The 20191-nt window shown below is 50.1% G+C and overlaps 2 protein-coding genes across 4 annotated transcripts in view; one reads left to right on the top strand and one right to left on the bottom strand.

The window, feature by feature from the left end:
* LOC140210766 (uncharacterized) overlaps positions 1 to 7233 on the top strand; it is a 28632-nt gene extending 21399 nt beyond the window's left edge. For all 3 annotated transcript variants that reach the window (XM_072280017.1, XM_072280016.1, XM_072280018.1), the window contains 2 exons: positions 615 to 729; positions 1523 to 7233. In XM_072280017.1, coding sequence (XP_072136118.1) covers positions 615 to 729; positions 1523 to 2502 — 1095 coding nt within the window. In that variant the 3' untranslated portion in view covers positions 2503 to 7233. The remainder of the gene's footprint in view (positions 1 to 614; positions 730 to 1522) is intronic.
* Positions 1 to 20191, bottom strand: part of LOC140210768 (Fanconi anemia core complex-associated protein 24-like) — a 100292-nt gene that overhangs the window by 42718 nt on the left and 37383 nt on the right. The window contains exons 8-10 of the mRNA XM_072280021.1: positions 18819 to 18896; positions 17122 to 17202; positions 16914 to 17008 (exon numbers count right to left, since the gene is read on the bottom strand). Of these exons, the coding sequence (XP_072136122.1) occupies positions 16914 to 17008; positions 17122 to 17202; positions 18819 to 18896 (254 nt within the window). The remainder of the gene's footprint in view (positions 1 to 16913; positions 17009 to 17121; positions 17203 to 18818; positions 18897 to 20191) is intronic.

Raw genomic sequence — 20191 nt, 5'->3', positions numbered from 1 at the left:
CACACACTGATTAGGGTAGGGATGGTGTGTATCTGGTGTGGATCACACACACTGATTGGGGTAGGGATCCAGTCACACAGACCTAGCCCCATACCTAGACCCTGCCGTCGCCCCCTGAGTCCTGCTGCCTGGAACTTCACACAGTGACATGGGCTCAAGGCTCCGGCTTCAGTTTCCCTTCACTCGGAGAGTCAGAGCTGTTCACAATCCCACCCAACTGCATCATTGATTCCCCCCCCCTTCTCCCCCACCCTCTGTGCTGTTGTTTGTTAGATCCCAGGCTGCACCTTCCCTGGGCCGCAGTTCAACCTCTCCCCTCTTCTCCTCATTGCCTTCACGGCAGTTACATAACCCCTTACAAAGCCGACAATCGGGGTTCGTTTTCATGGCTGTACATTCTCCCCATGATTGTCTAGGTTTCCTCCCTCATTCCAAAGATGTATGGGTTAGGGTAAGTGAGTTGCGGGCTTGCCTCAGTACGTTGGTGCCGGAAGCATGGTGACGCCCGCGGGCTGCTGCCAGCACATCCTCAGTCTGTCGGTCGTTGATGGAAGTGACACATTTCACTCTGTTTTGGGGTACACACGAGAATTAAAGCTAATCTCTATCTCTAGCTCCTTGCCTCGTGTGTGGACCGAGGCAGCCTCTCCCCGCAGGAGGAGTCCCTTGTTTCTCTGCTTACGGATCCAGACATTCTCCTGCAGCAGCCATGGATCTGCGAGAAGAGCGGTGAGTGGAAGAGAGGGATTGCCCAAGCTGATCACGACCGGCAGCCCAGGGGCTGATGTTGAGGGAAAGTACATCTCCTCACTGGGGCTGGCAACCTGAGGCACCACAGATGGCTGTGTGTGTGTGTGTGACCCCTGTCCATCAGCTCTGCCCCTCTCTCCCCCCCGCCCCCCCACTGAGTCCTGTGGGTTGGTGCTGAAAACATGAGAAGCCGCAGACATTGCTGTTGAGTGATTGTCCTTACTGAGACCGACCTCGGGAATGAGGCAACCACACAGGAGTTTCCATTTGCCCGGAGAGCCAGGCTATGCAGAGTATGCTGAAGGGGTTATGATTGGGGAGAGCTACTGGGGTGCATAAATAATCAGAGTCCAAAAGCATGGAAGTAGGCTCCAGCTCAGCTCATCTGTGTTGACCAAGATGCCCCACACAGGCTGTCTGAATTGGGTTCATTTTACCCACGCAGTCCTGGGAAGGGATTAACCCAGTGCTCATGCCCGAGTCTGACTCTGACTGGGGAGACGAGTGCAGAGGATGCTTCTCTTGGAGTGGAAGGGACAGGCAACATTAGGGAGTGGCACCCGGGGTCTCCAGACCTTCCTCCCTCCTTGTGTCCAGCAATCTGCAGTGTGCTTGTGGGTTTGGGGGGGGTGGGAGATGCAGGGCGGTGATGGTTGGGGTTGATTGGGGCAGCAAGACCTGTTAGTTGAGAGTGGAGTGGAATATCTGCCCCCCTGTAGGGGTGAGGACCTCTGCCACACCTGTGTACTGAGGTGTCTGCATTCTTTCACAGATGGCGGTCAGGGCAGTGGTGACTTGGCGTCAGGATCCTCTGGGAGCAGCACCAGGGGAGAGTGTGGGCACCATCCTGGCACAGAGCTGGTGACGGCAAACACTCAGGAGGGCGAAAGCTGCGTGTCATCAAGGGAGCAGGCTTCGGAGGAGGAGCAGACAGTGTCTGAGGCCATTTCGGGACTGGCATCCATGAAACCCCCTCCTACAGGGCACCTATTCAGCAGGGGACCGACGGAGAGAGATGGTGGGGGAGAGAATTGTGGCAGAAGGCTGCAACCCGTGGTCTTTTCTGCCTTACACTTTGACCAGTTGTCTGACGAGGAAGTGGGAGGGTTCCCCTCATTGACCCAGTCCCCTCCTGATCCCCTGCAGTCTCAGCAAGGAGGGAGCCCAGCCGCAGCCTGCCCTCTGCCCCAGGACGACAGCGCTGAAGCAGGAATCAGGAAATCACAGGTCACGGAAGGGACCCACCAGTGTGCACGATCACCAAACCAGGGGCTGGAAATCGAGTTGCTGGCCACAGCTCCCCTCTCACCGGAGGTCCAGGGCAGGCTGCTGCAGTGTTCCCAGTTCCAGCCCAGGGTCCTCCTCTTCAGACTGAGCTCTGGGCAGAAGGGACAGCCCACAGCAGCCGGGAGCCAAGGGCGACAGCGAGAATGTCCCGTGGTTAGTGAGGACCACCACCAGCTGGGCAAGGTAGCCCCCACCCCTCCCTGGCGCTGGAACCTGCGAAAGAGGCCGCGGCAGTGCCAGGCAGACTGTGCCAGCTGGACTGGGAGTAAACGGGTGGCGATGGCTCCGGGCAGCCCGGACGGGGGACTGTTCTCATCCAGTGAAGAGTCTTCGCTGTCTGACACCAGTGACGACGAGTATTTCCCCTTCTGCAGCCAGCTAACTCCCTCTGGCCGCTGGGTTACCCACCCTGCCAGGAATGAGATGGGGCAGTTTATAGGGTACAAGTCCAAAGGAATTATCTGACTGCCAAACATGCTGGCAATGTGCTGAGCTGCGAACGCACACCCTGTTAGCAAGAATGGAGGGTTCCTAGTGTTCGATTGCAGAAACATCTAGGTGAACTGAGCTCGTAGAGTTGTGAAGGAGGCCACTTTCAGCTCATCTGGCCAAGATGGATATTGCCTTCCTTACTTCCCCACTTCCTGGTCCTTTCAGCTACTCAGTGCTCATCCAGAAATTGCTGGAGGTTCTGTCCGCTGTCCAACTTGCAGCTTCACCCCTAGGTTATGGAGACTCCTGCTGTTTACTTTATCCAGGACATTCATGAGGTACCTCAGTCTCCCCTTGGCTAGGCACAGGTGTGTACCTTTGGAGATGACGTGGTGGGATGTGAAGAAACTCTCTCCAAAAGGATTGCAGCAGCCAGACTCTCCCAACAGAAGATCGAAGCTCAATACTGGCATGGCTAATGCAAATACACAAGGTCACATGAAATCTCTGCCAGCTTCCTATTCCACCCTCTACTTCCTACACAGCTCCCAGGCTACCCAACACAACTTCAAGGAATTTGCCTGCAGTGAGGAAATTGGGGATTCTGTTGAAGACCCCTGGGGTCCATATCTTGTATGTGTTCTTGTTTTTCATCTTGAACAACCATCTTTCTAGTAATGGTGACCCTGACATCTTTATTCCATTGTGATACTAATACATGTGACCTGTGTTTCTCCCTCTCAAATTGCAGTATGAATTCAACTGTATTATGACCACTGTTTTCTCAGGGTTTCTTTACATTAAGCTCCCTAATAATATCTGGGTTATTACACAACACAATACCCAATCTAAGATGGCCTTTCCCTGTGTAGGCTCAAGCTGCTCTAAAAAAACATCCTGCATGCAGTCAACAAATTCCCTCTCCTGCAATCCAACACCAACCTAATTTTCCCAATCCCATTGCATATTGAAGTCCCCCATTGTGTCATTACATGCCTTTTCCAGCTCCCTTTGCAATCTCGATCTCACCCCCACATCTTGGCTACTGTCTGGAGGCTTGTATGATTCCTATAATGATTTTTTTTACCCTAGCAGTGTGAGTGTCAGGGAGCAGGAGTGAGTGCCAGTGCTATTACAAAGGAGAAAGTGCCAGGCAAACTCAAAGGTCCTAAGGTGGATAAGTCTCCTGGGCCAGATGGACTACGTCCCAGAGTCCTGAGAGAGGTTGCTGAAGAGATAATGGATGCATTGGCCATGATCTTTAAAAAAAAATGCTTGGCATAGTCCTGGAGGACTGGAAGATTGCAAATGTCACTCTACTCTAAGGGAGGAAGGCAAAAGAAAGGAAATTATAGGCCAGTTAGCCTAACCTCAGTGGGTTAGGAAAGTGTTGGAGTCTATTATGAGGTTTCAAGGTACTTGGAGATTGAGGATAAGTCAAAGTCAGTATGGTTTCTCTAAAGGGAAACCTGGTCTGACAAATCTGTTAGTTCTTCAAGGAAGTAATAAGCAGCGTGGACAAAGGAGAGGCAGTGGATGTCATTTACTCAAAGTTGTTTGATTAACAAGGTAAAATCCTATGGCATTACAGGAAATAGGCTGCCAGGATTGAAATCTGAATCTGAATCCTTAGAGAATGTGACAAAGCAGTGGATGTGGTGTGTATGAATTTCAGTAAGGCATTTAATAAGGTTCCCTATGATACGCTCATTCAGAAAGTCAGGAAGTTTGAGAGCCAGGTAAACCTGGCTGCATGGCTCTACAAAAATGCAGGTTCTCTCTCAAATGTTGTACACGACACAAACATTCCTCAGTAGTTCAATGAGAAACATTTATTTACAGCATCAGGCACAGTAACACATCAACACATCCACACAGGCACAGTAGTCATTTCAACAGGTTATCCCTACAACACTCAGGTGATGGCACTTATACAAGTAACAGACTGGTGGCTGAGCGCCACGTGATTCAGCAGGTCAATCATGGGCCAGTTTTTCATCTTAGTGGGAAAGCAAGTTCCCATTTGCCATTCAAAACTCATTCACTGGAACTGAACAATTAGTCTGTAGCAAGTCAAGAAACATTCAGTTTAGGTTGGCATAGCAACATTGATCACAGACATGACAACCAATAAATTATCTCTCCTTCCCCCCCCCCCCCACACACACAGACACACACTCATCATCAGAATCCAGGAGGTCTCAGAATATACTCTGGAGGGAGGGCGAGTAGCCAGAGATCTTGGTGCCATTGACGTGGCCAGGAAAATGGATAAGGCTCTTTAGAGTGAACATGATTTTATTTCTCATCTAAAGATTCAGTGAGAAATAGGCATATCCACCCCCTCAAGTCAAGCTACCAGCAATCCATTAATTTAACCAAAGCCTAATTACAAGACAAATTTCCAACAACCAATTAACCTTCATTGTGGGAGGAAACCCATACAGGTCACCGGGAAGACATACATTCTCCGCACAGAGGCTGCCAGAATTGAAATGCGAAATCGGACAGCCCGAGCTGTGATAGTGTCATGCTAACCTCTATACCATCCTGGCGCTCTGTGTTGGGCAGAAGGTTCAAAACCAGGGCCTCAAGGGCTATGATCTCTGATAGCTTCACTCAGAAGGTGCTGGGAGGATGGAACAAGCTGCCAGGGGAAATGGTGACTGTGGGTTCAATGTCAACACTTGAGAAATTTGGATAGGTGCATAGATGGGAGGGAAATGGAGAGCTACAGTCCAGGTACAGGTCAAATGGCCAAGGCAAATTAATAGTTCAGCATGGACCACTAGATGGGTCAAAGGGCCTCTGTGCTGTAGTGTTTTATGACTATAAAACAGAATTAGCTCCAAGTTTGAGGAATGTTAAGCACCAAAGGATAAATCTGTGTAACAAGTATCAGCCAATTCACTGAAAAGACAACTTCCTGCTAACTCCCAGTTAAGTAACTCGACCACTTCTTCACCACCATATATTTCAGGAAGGAAGATCCCACAATTACCCTCATCCAATACCACTAAAGTCATACCAGTTCCTGTAGAGACTGTCCAAACAGAGTTCACATTTTAATGCAAACACATTCTGTACCAGACTGTTTAAGGAATGCGATAGTCTGAGCCCATCTTGTGTTGATGGAGAAAACTTCCACCAGATCTAGCTGTAGCAAGGAACACAATGGGCTTTTCCATAAAGTCACAGGTTAAAACATTGTGAAAACACAGGAATCAGGGCCAGGATAGACAGAAAACCAGGTTATTGCTTAAAAGGGCTCAAAACATTGACTAGAGCAGTTCTGTTTGTTTTTAAAAAAAAGTCATTCCAACACAAAGGGGCATAGGGATTTCACATGGCAGGTGCTAACACTGAAATCTCCCAAAACCACAGAGCAGGGCTCCATAGGCAAGGCATTGTGAAACACATTACTGAGGCTGTGGGGCTCAGTACTAGAGACTGTTACAGAAGGGAATTTAACCTCTGCTCTCAATAAAACATGTGGGAGACCTGTGATGTGTTCCAGTGCTGGCTCCTGCCAGGTTTTAGCCCATTCATCCACACACAGTGAGGACTGCAGAGTGTTCCAAACTGCAGTTAGCCTGGTTCCTGTGGAACACACAGACCAATGTCTTCTCCATCTTTACAGTCCTTTCGACTTGGAAAGGGTTACTGGTGGCTCTGTATCTCAATGCTGCATGTCAGGGATATTACTGGAGCCAGCAATTGTGTCACTCTGCCAGCAGAGGGCAAGAAGTTCAGAGATGTTGGCACAGCAACCATGGCGACAGCAGCTCTGAAGGATGGCAGTTTAAGGTGCAGTTCCCCAAAGTTCTATGTATGACGATGAATTCATCTCCCTTACTCCAGTGCCTTATGTTCGATGTGGTCACACAGCAACTTGTACTGCTCTGTAAATCCAAAGGAACACATAGGTCAGTGAGCGATTCCACCCATCACACACTCCCGGTGTCAAATACAGAGTGAGACTCACTCCACACCGTCCCATCACACACTCCCGGTGTCAAATACAGAGTGAGACTCACTCCACACCGTCCCATCACACACTCCCAGTGTCAAATACAGAGTGAGACTCACTCCACACCGTCCCAGCACACACTCCCAGTGTCAAGTACAGAGTGAACATCCATCTAGAGTCAAAAGATGGCGCCGTGTTACAAACTCCATTCCAACTGTACAGTATACTGTTAATTTCTGCAATTTTCTTTACATTTCTTGTTCAAGTAGCTGATGGTCACATCAGATACGATAGACTGACTCTTCTGAACAGCGGGAAGGGGGCATTTACCTACAATGGGATCTCCTGCTTGCGCTACCAATGGTAGGCTCACCTTCTCCACGCCACTACTTCAGAAGCAGTGTTGGAGGCGAGGGCCAGCATCCTGGTGAGGTTGAGACGGTCGCCGCTCCCTGGCATACCCCTGACTAACGTTCAGTCCCCGGACAACAAGCTGTATGAACTGAGAGCCAGAATCTCCTACCAGTGGGAAACAAAGGAACGTCCAGCCGCTACCATCTGGGAAACGGTACCATAGCATAAAAGCCAGGAGCAACAGGCTCCGGAACAGCTTCTTCCACCAGGCCATAAGACTGATTAATTCATGTTGACACAACGGTATTTCTGTTATATTGACTACCCTGTAGTAATACATACTATTTATTATAAATTACTATAAATTGCACATTTAGACAGAGATGTAACAAAATTTTTTACTTCTCATGTATATGAAGGATATAAGTAATAAAGTCAATTCAAGAACAGCACTGAAACAGGTCCTTTGGCCCATCTAGTCCATGCCTACTCCCATCGATGTGCACCAGGACCATAGCCCTCCATCTGTCTACCTAGCCAAACTTCTCTACAACACTGAAATTGAGCTCACATGCACCACATGCTGGCAGCTCATTCCCCACTCTCATGATCCTCCAAGTGAAGTTTTCCCTCCTGTTCTCCTTAAACTTTTCACCTTTCACCCTTAGCCCATGACCTCTAGTTGTAGTCAGTGGAAAAAGCCTGTTTGTATTTACCCTATCTATACCCCTCATAATTTTGTCTACCTCTATCAAATCCCTCAACCTATATTCTAAGGAATGCAGTCCTAACCTATTCAATCCTGCCTTATAGCTCAGGTCGTCCAGCCCCAGCAACATTGTTGTAAATTTTCTCTGTACTCTTTCAATCTTGTTTACGTCTTTCCCGTAGATAGATGAGCAAAACTGCTCACAATACTCCAAATTAGGTCTCACCAACGTCTTATATAACTTCAACATAACATTCCATCTCCTGCACTCAACGCATTGATTTATGAAGGCCAATGTGCCAAAAGCTTTCTTTACAACCCCATCCACCTGTGACACCACTTTCAATGAATAATGGACCTGTATTCCCAGATTCCTTCGTTCTACCACACTCCTCAGTGCCTAACTCTGTAAGACCTATCCTGGTTGATTTTTTCACCCAGAGAGTGGTGGATGTATGGAATGCTCTGCCCCAGAAGGCTGTGGAGGCCAAGTCTCTGGATGCTTTCAAGGAAGAGATGGATAGAGCTCTTAAAGATAGCAGAATCAAAGGTTATGGGGATAAGGCAGGAACTGGATACTGATTGTGGATGATCAGCCATGATCACAATGAATGGCGGTGCTGGCTCAAGGGGCCGAATGGCCTACTCCTGCACCTATTGTCTATTAATCCCACCAAAGTGCAAAACTTTGCACTTGCTGCATTAAATTCCACCTGCCATTTCTCATCCCATTTTTTCTAGCTGATGCAGATCCCTCTGCAAGCCATGATAGCCTTCCCCACTGTCCACTGCACCCTCTATCTCGGTGAATTTGCTGATCCAGTTCATCACATTACCATCTAAATCATTGATACAGACAACAAAGGACCCAACACACCACTAGTCAAAGGCCTCCATTCAGAAAGGCAACCCTCTACTACCACTCTCTGGTTTTTCCCAGAAAACTAATGTTTAATCCAACTTATTACCTCATCTTGAATGCCAAATGACTGAACAATTTCCCATGTGGGACTCTTTGTCAAATGCCTTACTAAAGTCCATATAGACAACATCTACTGCCTAGCCTTCATCTACTTTCCTGGTAACTTCCTCAAAAAACTCTATAAGATTGGTTAGACATGGCCTACTATGCACAAAGCCATGCTGACAGTCCTTAACCAGCTCATGTCTCTCCAAATACTTATATATCCGGTCCCTTAGAATACCTTCCAATAACTTTCCCACAACTGATGTCAGACTCACTGGCCTATAACTTCCAGGTATAGGTTTAGAGCTTTTTTTCAAACAGTGGACCAACCCTGGCTACCCTCCAATCCTTTGGAACCTCTCTTGCCACTAAGGATGATTTAAATATCTCCGCTAGGGCCCCAGCAATTTCTGCACTTGTTTCCGGTAGGGTCTGAGGGAATATATTGTCAGGCCCTGGGGATTTATCCACCCCAGTTTGCCTCAGGATAGCCAGAACCTTCTCTGTAATCTGTAAAGGGTCCATGATGTTGAAGCTGCTCACTTCTATAGACTCTGCATCTGTATTTACTCATGAGACACAAAAACATTATTTAATATCTCCTCCATCTCTTTTGGCTCCACACATGGGCTACCATTTTGATCTTCCAGAGGACCAATTTTGGCCCTTGTGATCCTTTTGCTCTGAACATATCTGTAGAATCTCTGAGAATTCCCATTCACCTTGTCTGCTAGAGCAACTTCATACCTTCTTTTTGCCCTCCTGATTTCTTTTAAGTGTTCTCTTGCATTTCTTATACTCCATAAGCACCTCATTCGTTCATACCTGCTATGTATCTCTTTTTTCCTCTTAACAATGTCTCTTGAAAACAAAGGTTCCCTAGACCTGTTATCTTTACCTTTTATTCTGACAGGCACATACAAGCTTTGTACTCTCAACATTTCACTTTTGAAGGCCCCCCATTTTATCAAGTACACCTTTGTCAGGAGCCAGCCTGTCCCAATCCACGCTTGCCAGATCAATTCTGATACCATCAAAATTGGCCTTTCTCCAATTCAGAATCTTATCCCATGGACAGACCTATCTTTTTGCATGGTTACTCTGAAACTAATGGCTTTGTGGTCACTAGACGCAGAGTGTACCCCTACACAAACATCTATCATCTGCCATGTCTCACTCCCTAATCTCATTGGGACTCCTATGTACTAATGAAGGAAATCTCCCTGAACCCATTTGAGAAACTCCATCCCATCTAGTCCTTTCATAGTATGGGATTCCCAGTCAATATGTGGAAAGTTAAAATCACCTATTGTAACATCACGGATGCAGATTAGTTCCTCTAAATCCCCGGGACTGGTAAGTGGTCTGTAACATAGCCCCATTAATGGTTATACAGTCATAGCGAAGTAAAGCACAGAAGTGGACCATTTGGCCCATCTAGTTCATGCCAAAACCATTGAAACTGCCTACTCAACTGGCACGGGGACCACAGCCCTCCATACCCCTCCCTCTGGCTATCCATCCCATAGGATGATGATGGTTCCTTTCAGTCAGTTAGTGGGGTGGTACCCCACTCCTCAGAAAGGAACAGCGTGTACGTGAATGGATTTTCGTCCCGCAGGGTGTCTAGCCACCCTCCTCACCAGGTGGGGGAGCCGGTTTATTCGCCAACCACCCGACCATACGACAGGTAGTACTGGGTTACACGGTACCAGTAGCACTCAGACAAGTGACCTGACACACCCATACCCCTACTATCCATGTAACCATCCAAACTTCTCTTAAACATTGAAATCGAGCTCACATACACCTCTTGTGCTGGCAGCTCGTTCCACACTCTCACCATCCTCAGTGAAGAAGTTTCCCCTCAGGTACCCCTTGAAGTTTTCATCTTCCAACCTTAAGCCATGACCTCTAGTTGTAGTCCTAGTGGAAAAAGCCTGCTTGCATTTGCATCCATACCCCTCATAAATTTATATACCTCTATCAAATTTCCTTTCAATCTTCTATGTTCTAAAGAATACAGTCCTAACCTATTCAATCTTTCCTTATAACTCAGGTCCTCCAGACCTGGCAATATCTTTGTAAATTTTCTCTGCACTCTTTCAACCTTGTTTCCATCTTTCCTGTAGGTAGGTGATCAAAAGTGCACATCAAATCCTTTATTCCCAGTGAGGTCCTCCTTCCCCATCTAGCCCTCTTGGAACAAATTAAGATCAGAGATCACTACCACCAGACATAAATTTTGGAGATGCACCCACCACAATGTAATCTCTTACTAGTACCAGCTATTTACTGTCTGGTACAAAGCAGTAAACTACCAGGTGTACTGGAGCTCAGAGCGCCCGTGGGGCACTTTTGGAGGGACTGTCCCAATCCCCAGCCCAAGGATTCTACCTCTGGCACCACTGCCCTTGCTGCCCATAACCCTGTTTCTCCCCCTGCGTCTGCTTCTGCCCCTGTGGTTAAGTGAGGAAACTCGAGGCCGTGTGTAGCGTACCTGCAGAGCAGGATGGGGAGCAGATTCTGCAGGGCAGGAAAGCAAAGTAGAAATCTAAACACCTGGAAAAAAGGCCCCTGAGAACACAGTTTATACCTGCCCCTGTGCCTTATACCAAGGAACCTGCTTGCCCTGAGGTTCAGCGGAAGGCCGAGGAAAGTGCATTGGGGGACGGGGTGTTGGAAGCTGAGGGTGCTGCTGCATTGGTGTTCCCTGTACCTGTGTGGTCCTCCAGCCTGAAGAGGAAAAGGAGTTCTTCTCCTAACAGGGGAAAGAGCGTAGACATGGGAGAAAAATCAGAGGGGGTGGGAATCCTGGAGGTGGTTGGCCCCAAACATTAGCGGCAGATCATTTGATTCGCAGACAGGAGAGAAGAGTTTTAAAAAAGCGTTTGGCGGGGCTCGGCGCATTAGTGGCAGACCAATCGATTCACGACTCATTAGCAAGGTCAAAGTGTGAGTGGACCAGTGTAGGAGTGGGAACAAGGCTTTGGCAGGGAGACATGCAAGCAGCAGGTAAGGCTTTTGTAGTGGTTAAATAAAGTCACTGAATTACAGCTAATTAATTAAAGTAGGGATGATGCAGGTTCAGCTGATGTGCTGTAGCTGCATGATGTGGGAGCTGGTGGACCCCATTGTGGTTCCTGGTGACCACATCTGCAACAAGCGTTGGCTGCTCGAGGAACTCAGGCTCAAAGTTGATGACCTGGAATCTGAGCACATCAGGGAGGGGGAGAGTTACAGTCTCTGTTACCTGGAGTCTGTTGTAGTCACCCCCATTAGATTAGCTGCCTCAAATTCGGTCTGTGGTCAGGGACAGGAGGGTGTGACTGCAAGTGAAGCAGGATTAAAGAGACAGTGTTCAAGCTCCAGCCCTTGAGCTTGTCCAACAGGTCAGATTCTTGCTCCCTGTGTGGATGAGAGTGGGGGCTGTAGGAAGGATGAGCAACCGAACTGTGGCACCATAGTTCAGGGAACCATTCGAAGAGCATCCTGAAGGCTGTGTTGCCTGCCTGGTGCCCGGGTTCAGGACATCTTTTCTGACCTGCAGAGGAATTTGCAGTGGGAGGGGAAAGATCTAGTTGTTGTGGTCCACGTGGCTATCAAATGACACAGGTAGAACGGGGAATTGTGCAGAGACAGGAAGAGTCTGCAGAGAGATATAGATAGGTTAAGTAGTGGGCAAGGGTCTGGCAGATGGAGTACAATGTTGGTAAATGCAAGATCATCCACTTTGGAAGGAAAAAATGGAAGACCAGATTATTACTTAAATGGTAAAAGATTGCAGCATGCTGCTGTGCAGAGGGACTTGGGAGTGTTTGTGCATGAATCACAAAAGGTTGCTTTGCAGGTGCAGCAGGCGGTCAGGAAGGCAAATAGAATGTTGGCCTTCATTGCTAGAGGGAGGTTATGCTGCAACTATACAGGGTACTGGTGAGGCCGCACCTGGAGTACTGTGTGCAGTTCTGGTCTCCTTACTTGAGGAAGGATATACTGGCTTTGGAGGCGGTACAGAGGAGGTTCATCAGGTTGATTCCAGAGATGAGGGGGTTAGACTATGAGGAGAGATTGACTTACCTGGGACTGTACTCGCTGGAGTTCGGAAGAATGAGAGGACGTCTTATAGAAATATATAAAAGTATGAAAGGGATAGATAAGATAGAGGCAGGAAAGTTTCCACTGATAGGTCAGACTAGAACTAGGGGACATAGCCTCAAGATTCGGGGGAGTAGATTTAGGACGGAGATGAGGAAGAACTGCTTTTCCCAGAGAGTGGCAAATCTGTGGAATTCTCTGCCTAATGAAGCAGTGGAGGCTACCTCAGTAAATATATTTAAGACAAGGTTGAATAGATTTTTGCACAATAGGTGAATCTTATATGGGGAAAAGACAGGTAGGTGGAGATGATTCCATGGCCAGATCAGCCATTACCTCATCGAGTGACGGAGCAGACTCGACGGACCAGATGGCCGACTTATTCCTGCTCCTATTTCCTATGTTCAATCCTGAACTCCTGGAAGTGGCCTCGATCCCCGTGGTAGGTGAAGTGTGTGCACGGGAAGGTTATGTCCTGGACATTAGACATTGGTTAGTGCCTCCTTAGAGGTGGGTACACTGGGTAAAGATGGGCAAGCAGCAACCAGCCGCTCTCGCTCTCAGAATCCATTTCCCAGTAGACCCCTAGAAGTGGAGACATCAGACCTGGCTCCTGAGGTGAAGGATGTACTCACCATGGTGACCCCATTAGCCCCTGGTTTGCAAGGAATTCCTGGGGGCGATCTCTCTGTCATTTATTGTGGGGATAGGGCTCTGTCATCCCCCAGTACATCTCAGAAAACCCACAGCTCAGGAGGGGCAAGACCCCTGGCCTAGATGGTCAGGTTTTCTGAGATGTACTGGGGGATGACAATAGTCTTGTCCTAGCGGAGAGCACAGCCACCGCAGAGATGACCCTTTCGTGGCAGAGAGTTGTCGTGCTGGTGTCCAAGAAACAAGACCTTCACCTGCTAAAAATCTGGCGTCTAGACTCTCTCATGTATGGACTACAAGATCTTGCAATGGCCAGCCATCTTGGCCATGTTGGGGCAGCTGACCCATTTTGACCAATCCTACACTGTCCCAGGTTGGTCCATTCAGGGCAATGTCCATCTAGTCAGGGCCTGATCCACCTGTCCAAGAGACTGAGTCCTGGTAGCATTTCCCTCCCTTGACCAGGTGTTTGACCATGTAGACCACAGTTTCCACTCTGCAGGTATTTGGGCTCAGACCACACTTTATAGCCTGGGTTTGGCTCTAGTGCTCTGCTGCAAAGTGCCTCATCAAGATCAATGGATCGCTTACAGTGCCCATTCCATTTTAAAGAGGAGTATGTTAGGGATGCCCCATGTTCAGCCAGATGTATGTCATCTGTGTACAGCCATTCCAGTGTCTTTGGAGGAAGAGGTTGACAGGTCTGGTTCTACATGATTCAGACATGGAGGTTGTCCTCTTGGCCTATGCCAAGGACTGGCTCCTGATGCCAGGAGGTTTTCTTGGCAGTGTACTCCACCAGGATCAACTGGGCGAGATGTTCTGGATTCTTAGTGTGGAAGATGAACTCCTGACACCAAGCATCTCTTCTACCTGGAAGTCTACTGAATCCTTCTGGGGAGACCTGACCGGCGAACTGGCAGGGACCGAGAGACAAAACTGTCCATCAAAACTTGAACTGTCTCTCATCAACACCAACAGTCCCTTTTCAGATATGCAGGTAGCAGGTACCTGTATGGTCTGCTGCTCCACACCATCCGCTTCCTAGCTCTTGTTCACTGTCCTGACACGCCATGGTGATCAGTCTTTCCACTTGGGACAAAGGGGAGGGGGTCTCCAGTGGAAATCCTCTGGGGGTGTTACTCCTTGCACACTGGGGACCTGGGGTGGAGGGTACTGCATTGAGCTGTGCCCTGCAACAAGTTTCTCAGTTTCTGCACAGATCTCCCAGCTGCCCGTCACTTCTGTGGGCTCATATGCATATGGAGTGTGCCAGGCTGCAGCCTCTTCGCACTATCTGCTCCTCGCCTTCTGGCTGCATTTCATTCGGTAAGGAAGGGGGCAGGCAGAGAGGAGGATGTCCTAGATAACCAGCTCCTAGGGCTTGCAAAGATAGCTATCTGTGGGTCCTGGAGACAGGCAGTGGAGGTTTCTGAGCAGGCTGACTGCTTGGCATTGTACATACCCAGTTAGCTGATAAAAAAGAACACATTCCATCTACGGGTAACATGGAAGTGTTTCGGGACCGTTAGGCACCACCATCTTTAATAAGGTTGTGATTATATCAATGTTATGATTTGTGTGGTCTTTTCATTTGTAATACATTAGTGTAGTAAAAGTATTTTTGCAATTTAAGAAAGAATAGGGGGAAGGGGGTCAGATACAGAGTGAACTTCCTCCACACTGTCCTGTTACACACTCCCAGGGTCAGACACAGCGTGGAGCTGTTCTGATTAAGCAGGGAGAAATGGAGGAAAAACTGCTGCTTAAAGTTCATGAGATACATTGGAGGGGATTGAAAGGGTCCCTTGGACATCTGAGTGAGTGGCTGTTTTAGTGTGGAGGCTTTGTTCGGAGTTTTTCCTGCCTGCTTGCACTGGATTTGTTGGCAGCTGCTAACTGCGTAGCTCCCTGCTGTGGCTGCTGACAACTCACCAGGAAGCCATTTCTCTCCAAAAACAGGGAGACAAATGCCATTGTTCCCCCTCTAACATCGGGATAGCATCCCTCCTCCTTGGTCGTCGTGATTCTCGTTTGGTGTAGGAGCCGGACAATTTTTAGATGTTTCAACCTCTCACAGCTTGGGAGCTCTTCAGGACCGATGGAGCCCTTTCCTGGCGCCAAGCCAGTAAGGTACTGCCGAGTGCAGAGTGCCTTCCTATTGCCCCAGCAACAGAAGAATCCTCTCCATTCTAGCTGCTTAAGGGGAATCTGAACCGTCTGTAATGTGTTTCGGCTTCTTGGGACCAAAACCTTTGGGGTGGCCGGACCAACAGGATTGCTGATGCCACAGGTGCGGGCGAAATGCAAGAAGTGCAAACTTTTCTGTCCGGTTACGGTACTCACTCCAGGACTTACCACCAGCACCGCCACATATTCCTCCATTCGGATCGGACATCGTGCCACCGTGCCGGACTGGTCTCCAAAGGCAGCTGGCTCTCCACCCTCGGACCATGCCCTGTTTCGGTCGGTGGAAGATGAACGTGGGGTGCAATGTATTTTGTGTCCTGGAGTAACTCTGGAACAATGTGTGGAGGCCACGGAGAACTTGTTTGGGCAAGGTCGTATTTTGGCCTCCGAGAAAGAGTTCCGGAAGGCAGCATTTTATCTGGGGAACGATGAGTTGGTGCAGCAGGCTCTCAGTAGGGGGATCACGGTCAAAGACATCTATTTACAGATGGAGCTGGTGATGCTCCCATGCAACGAATCGTCCTTGGTTACATGCCTTTCATTCTCAACAAGGTCCTGCTTCCCCATCTAGCCCTCTTGGGACAAGTAAGGCCAGAGGTAACTGTCATCAGACACAAATTTAAGAGACACACCCTCTGCAACGTAATCTCTTTCCAGTGTCAGGTGTTTACGCAGCTGGCACGGGAGGAAGAGGTTGAGGGGAGGGCTGGGCTGGGCTGGCGGGGGAGGAAGAGGTTGAGGGGAGGGCTGGGCTGGGCTGGCGGGGGAGGAAGAGGTTGAGGGGAGGGCTGGGCTGGCACAGGAGGAAGAGGTTGAGGGGAGGGCTGGGCTGGACTGGCACGGGAGGAAGAGGTTGAGGGGAGGGCTGGGCTGGGCTGGCGGGGGAGGAAGAGGTTGAGGGGAGGGCTGGGCTGGCACAGGAGGAAGAGGTTGAGGGGAGGGCTGGGCTGGACTGGCACGGGAGGAAGAGGTTGAGGGGAGAGCTGGGCTGGCAGGGGAGGAAGAGGTTGAGGGGAGGGCTGGACTGGCACGGGAGGAAGAGGTTGAGGGGAGGGCTGGGCTGGACTGGCACGGGAGGAAGAGGTTGAGGGGAGGGCTGGGCTGGCACGGGAGGAAGAGTTTGAGGGGAGAGCTGGGCTGGCACGGGAGGAAGAGGTTGAGGGGAGGGCTGGGCTGGCACGGGAGGAAGAGGTTGAGGGGAGAGCTGGGCTGGCACGGGAGGAAGAGGTTGAGGGGAGGGCTGGGCTGGCAGGGGAGGAAGAGGTTGAGGGGAGGGCTGGGCTGGCACGGGAGGAAGAGGTTGAGGGGAGGGCTGGGCTGGACTGGCACGGGAGGAAGAGGTTGAGGGGAGGGCTGGGCTGGCACGGGAGGAAGAGGTTGAGGGGAGGGCTGGGCTGGCACAGCACAAGGGGTAGAGCTCTGTGCGCTATGTGGGAGGGAAGGGTTAGAGTGATCTAGTGGTGTTCTATGTTCAATGACGAGCTGTGCCTTGTCCCTGATCTCACCTGGATTCAGGTTCCCAATCACTGACTGTTTCTTCAGGAAGTTGGTGCACAGTTCCCTGCTCAATCCGAAATCCAGCATGTTCTGTGTGAAGGTCCTGTGGTAGCAAACACAGGAAGTTCACAACCGGACACAATAACATCTCACTCACTCCGCACAATGCACCGGCACACCCATTTCCCGTGAGTCATTCCTGCGCACCAGCCTTACCCTAGCTGTCCAAAGGCAATGTTCTTGTCAAACCGATGGGTGTCGTCCCGTTCCTCTGGAGTCATGTGGCACCACTTCTCCCTGTGTTGGGGAATTCACAGATGTCAGTGAGGGATGGTGGGATTAGCCTGTGCACAGTGAGAGACGGACTGACACTGGGAGACAGGGACAGCACAGTGAGAGACGGACTGACACTGGGAGACAGGGACAGCACAGTGAGAGACAGACAGACACTGGGAGACAGGGACAGCACAGTGAGAGACAGACTGACACTGGGGGACAGGGACAGCACAGTGAGACAGACTGACACTGGGAGACAGGGACAGCACAGTGAGAGACGGACTGACACTGGGAGACAGGGACGGCACAGTGAGACAGACTGACACTGGGAGACAGGGACGGCACAGTGAGACAGACTGACACTGGGGGACAGGGACAGCACAGTGAGAGATGGACTGACACTGGGAGACAGGGACAGCACAGTGAGAGATGGACTGACACTGGGAGACAGGGACAGCACACTGACACTGGGAGACAGGGACTGACACAGTGAGAGACAGACTGACACTGGGAGACAGGGATGGCACAGTGAGAGACGGACTGACACTGGGAGACGGACAGCACAGTGAGACAGACTGACACGGAGACAGGGACAGCACACTGACACTGGGAGACAGGGACAGCACAGTGAGAAACGGACTGACACTGGGAGACAGGGACAGCACACTGACACTGGGAGACAGGGACTGACACAGTGAGAGACAGACTGGCACTGGGAGACAGGGATGGCACAGTGAGAGACGGACTGACACTGGGAGACGGACAGCACAGTGAGAGACGGACTGACACTGGGAGACAGGGACAGCACCAGTGAGAGACGGACTGACACTGGGAGACATGGACTGACACAGTGAGAGACAGACTGACACTGGGAGACATGGACAGCACAGTGAGAGACAGACTGACACTGGGAGACAGGGACAGCACAGTGAGACGGACTGACACTGGGAGACAGGGACAGCACAGTGAGACAGACTGACACTGGGACACAGGGACAGCACAGTGAGACAGACTGACACTGGGAGACAGGGACAGCACAGTGAGTCAGACTGACACTGGGAGACAGGGACAGCACAGTGAGAGACGGACTGACACTGGGAGACAGGGACAGCACAGTGAGAGACAGACTGACACTGGGAGACAGGGATGGCACAGTGAAAGACAGACTGATACTGGGAGACAGGGACAGCACAGTGAGAGACAGACTGACACTGGGAGACAGACTGACATTGGGAGAGCTGGACAGCGATGACCAGCAGTGACACACCTCCTCCAGCGCTGGGGCTGGAGTGGGCAATCTGCCGGCACTGAGGTTCTCCCCACAGCTGAGCAAGGCTCCCCAGGACTTAATACCGCAGTCGAGGCCTGAATACGACTGTTCCCCAGCGGGGGAAGGCTGCTAGAGGGTAAATGATGGGGGAAGGGTGGGAGTGTCAGTGTCCAACTAGATGACACCCCATCTCACTCAATCACTTCCCTAGTCCTTCCATTCCCACCCCAGCTGGTGGGGACCTCACGGGTGGATGAGAGGGAGTGAGGGTTAGGAGTGCACAAGCTGGTGGGGTGGGAGGCATGCAAGCTGGGGGCTGGGGGGGCGGTGAGGCTGGAAGGTGAAGATCTCTCCTGTTGCCTGATACCTGGTGGTGGGGGATCGTTTCCTGCGCTCACAGTGCACGGCGTCGAAGAAAGCAGCATTCCAGAACCGCAAACTGTGCCTTACACAGAGGGGAAAAGGTGAGTCAGAAACTGCCCAAACAAGAAAACCTGCAGATGCTGGAAACCTGAGCAAAAACACAGAAGTTGCTGGATGAACTCAGCAGGCCAGGCAGCATCTATGGAAAAAAATACAGTCCAGGTCTCGGCCCGAGACATAAACTGTACTTTTTTTCCATAGATGCTGCCTGGCCTGCTGAGTTCCTCTAGCATTTTGTGTGTGTTGCTCAGAAACAACACAACCCACACCTTCAAACCTTCCCCCACATGACCTGCACCCTTGTAGCCTGACCAGCACACTTCCCACATTAACCCCCACCCTCCCTCCCTGACCACAGTGGGACAGAAGGAAGCAGAGCTGGACATTCACACGGTTCGCCTGAGGAGTCTCTCTGCCACAGCAGGTTTACAGTGATGCGATCTCACTGGCTCTCCACTTGGCTTTCGATCACCTGGACAACATGTCAGGCTGATGCTTACTGATTACAGCTCAGCGTTCAACACAATCATACCCCTCATTACTAATCAACAAGCTCCAAATCCTGGGCCTCTACAACTGGATCCTTGACTTCTTTACCAAGAATCCAGTCTGTGTGGGTTGTAATAACATCTCCTCACTGACAGTCAACACTAGCACACCTCAAGGATGTGTGTTTAGCCCACTGCTCTACTCTCCACCCATGACTGCCTGACTAAGCACTGCTCAAACACCATCTATAAATTTGCTGATAACACAACTATTGTTGGCAGAGTTTGGATGGTGACGAGGAGATGTACAGGAGTGAAATAGATCAGTTGTTGAGCGGTGTCGCAACAACAACCATGCAGTCAACGCCAGTAAAACTGAGGAATTGTTTGCGGATTTTAGGAAGGGGAAGTCAAGGGAACACGCAACAGTCTGCACTGAGAGATCAGAAGTGGAAAGGGGAGCAGTTTCAGGTTCTTGAGTGTCAACATCTTTGAGAATCTATTCTGGGCTCAATATATTAATGCAATTACAAAGAAAGCACGACAGCAGCCATATTTCTTTAGGACTTTGTGGAAAATTGGTATGTCACCAAAGGCACTTGCAGATTTCTACAGGAGGGCATTCGAACTGGTTGTATCACCGTCTGGTATGGGGCGGAGGGGTCACTGCACAGGATGGTAGACCCAACCAACCCCACCATGGGTACAACCCTCCTCACCATCATTAAGTGCCTCCACCACCCATCTGATTGCTACCACCAGGGAGGAAGTACAGGAGCCTGAAGACACACAGGCAATGATTTGGGAACCGTTTCTTACCCTCCACCAA

This window comes from Mobula birostris, chromosome 15 (genome assembly GCF_030028105.1).
Source record: "Mobula birostris isolate sMobBir1 chromosome 15, sMobBir1.hap1, whole genome shotgun sequence".
Lineage (NCBI taxonomy): Eukaryota > Metazoa > Chordata > Chondrichthyes > Myliobatiformes > Myliobatidae > Mobula > Mobula birostris.
Note: the sequence above shows the minus strand (reverse complement) of the source record. Positions and strands in the feature narration are given on the sequence as shown.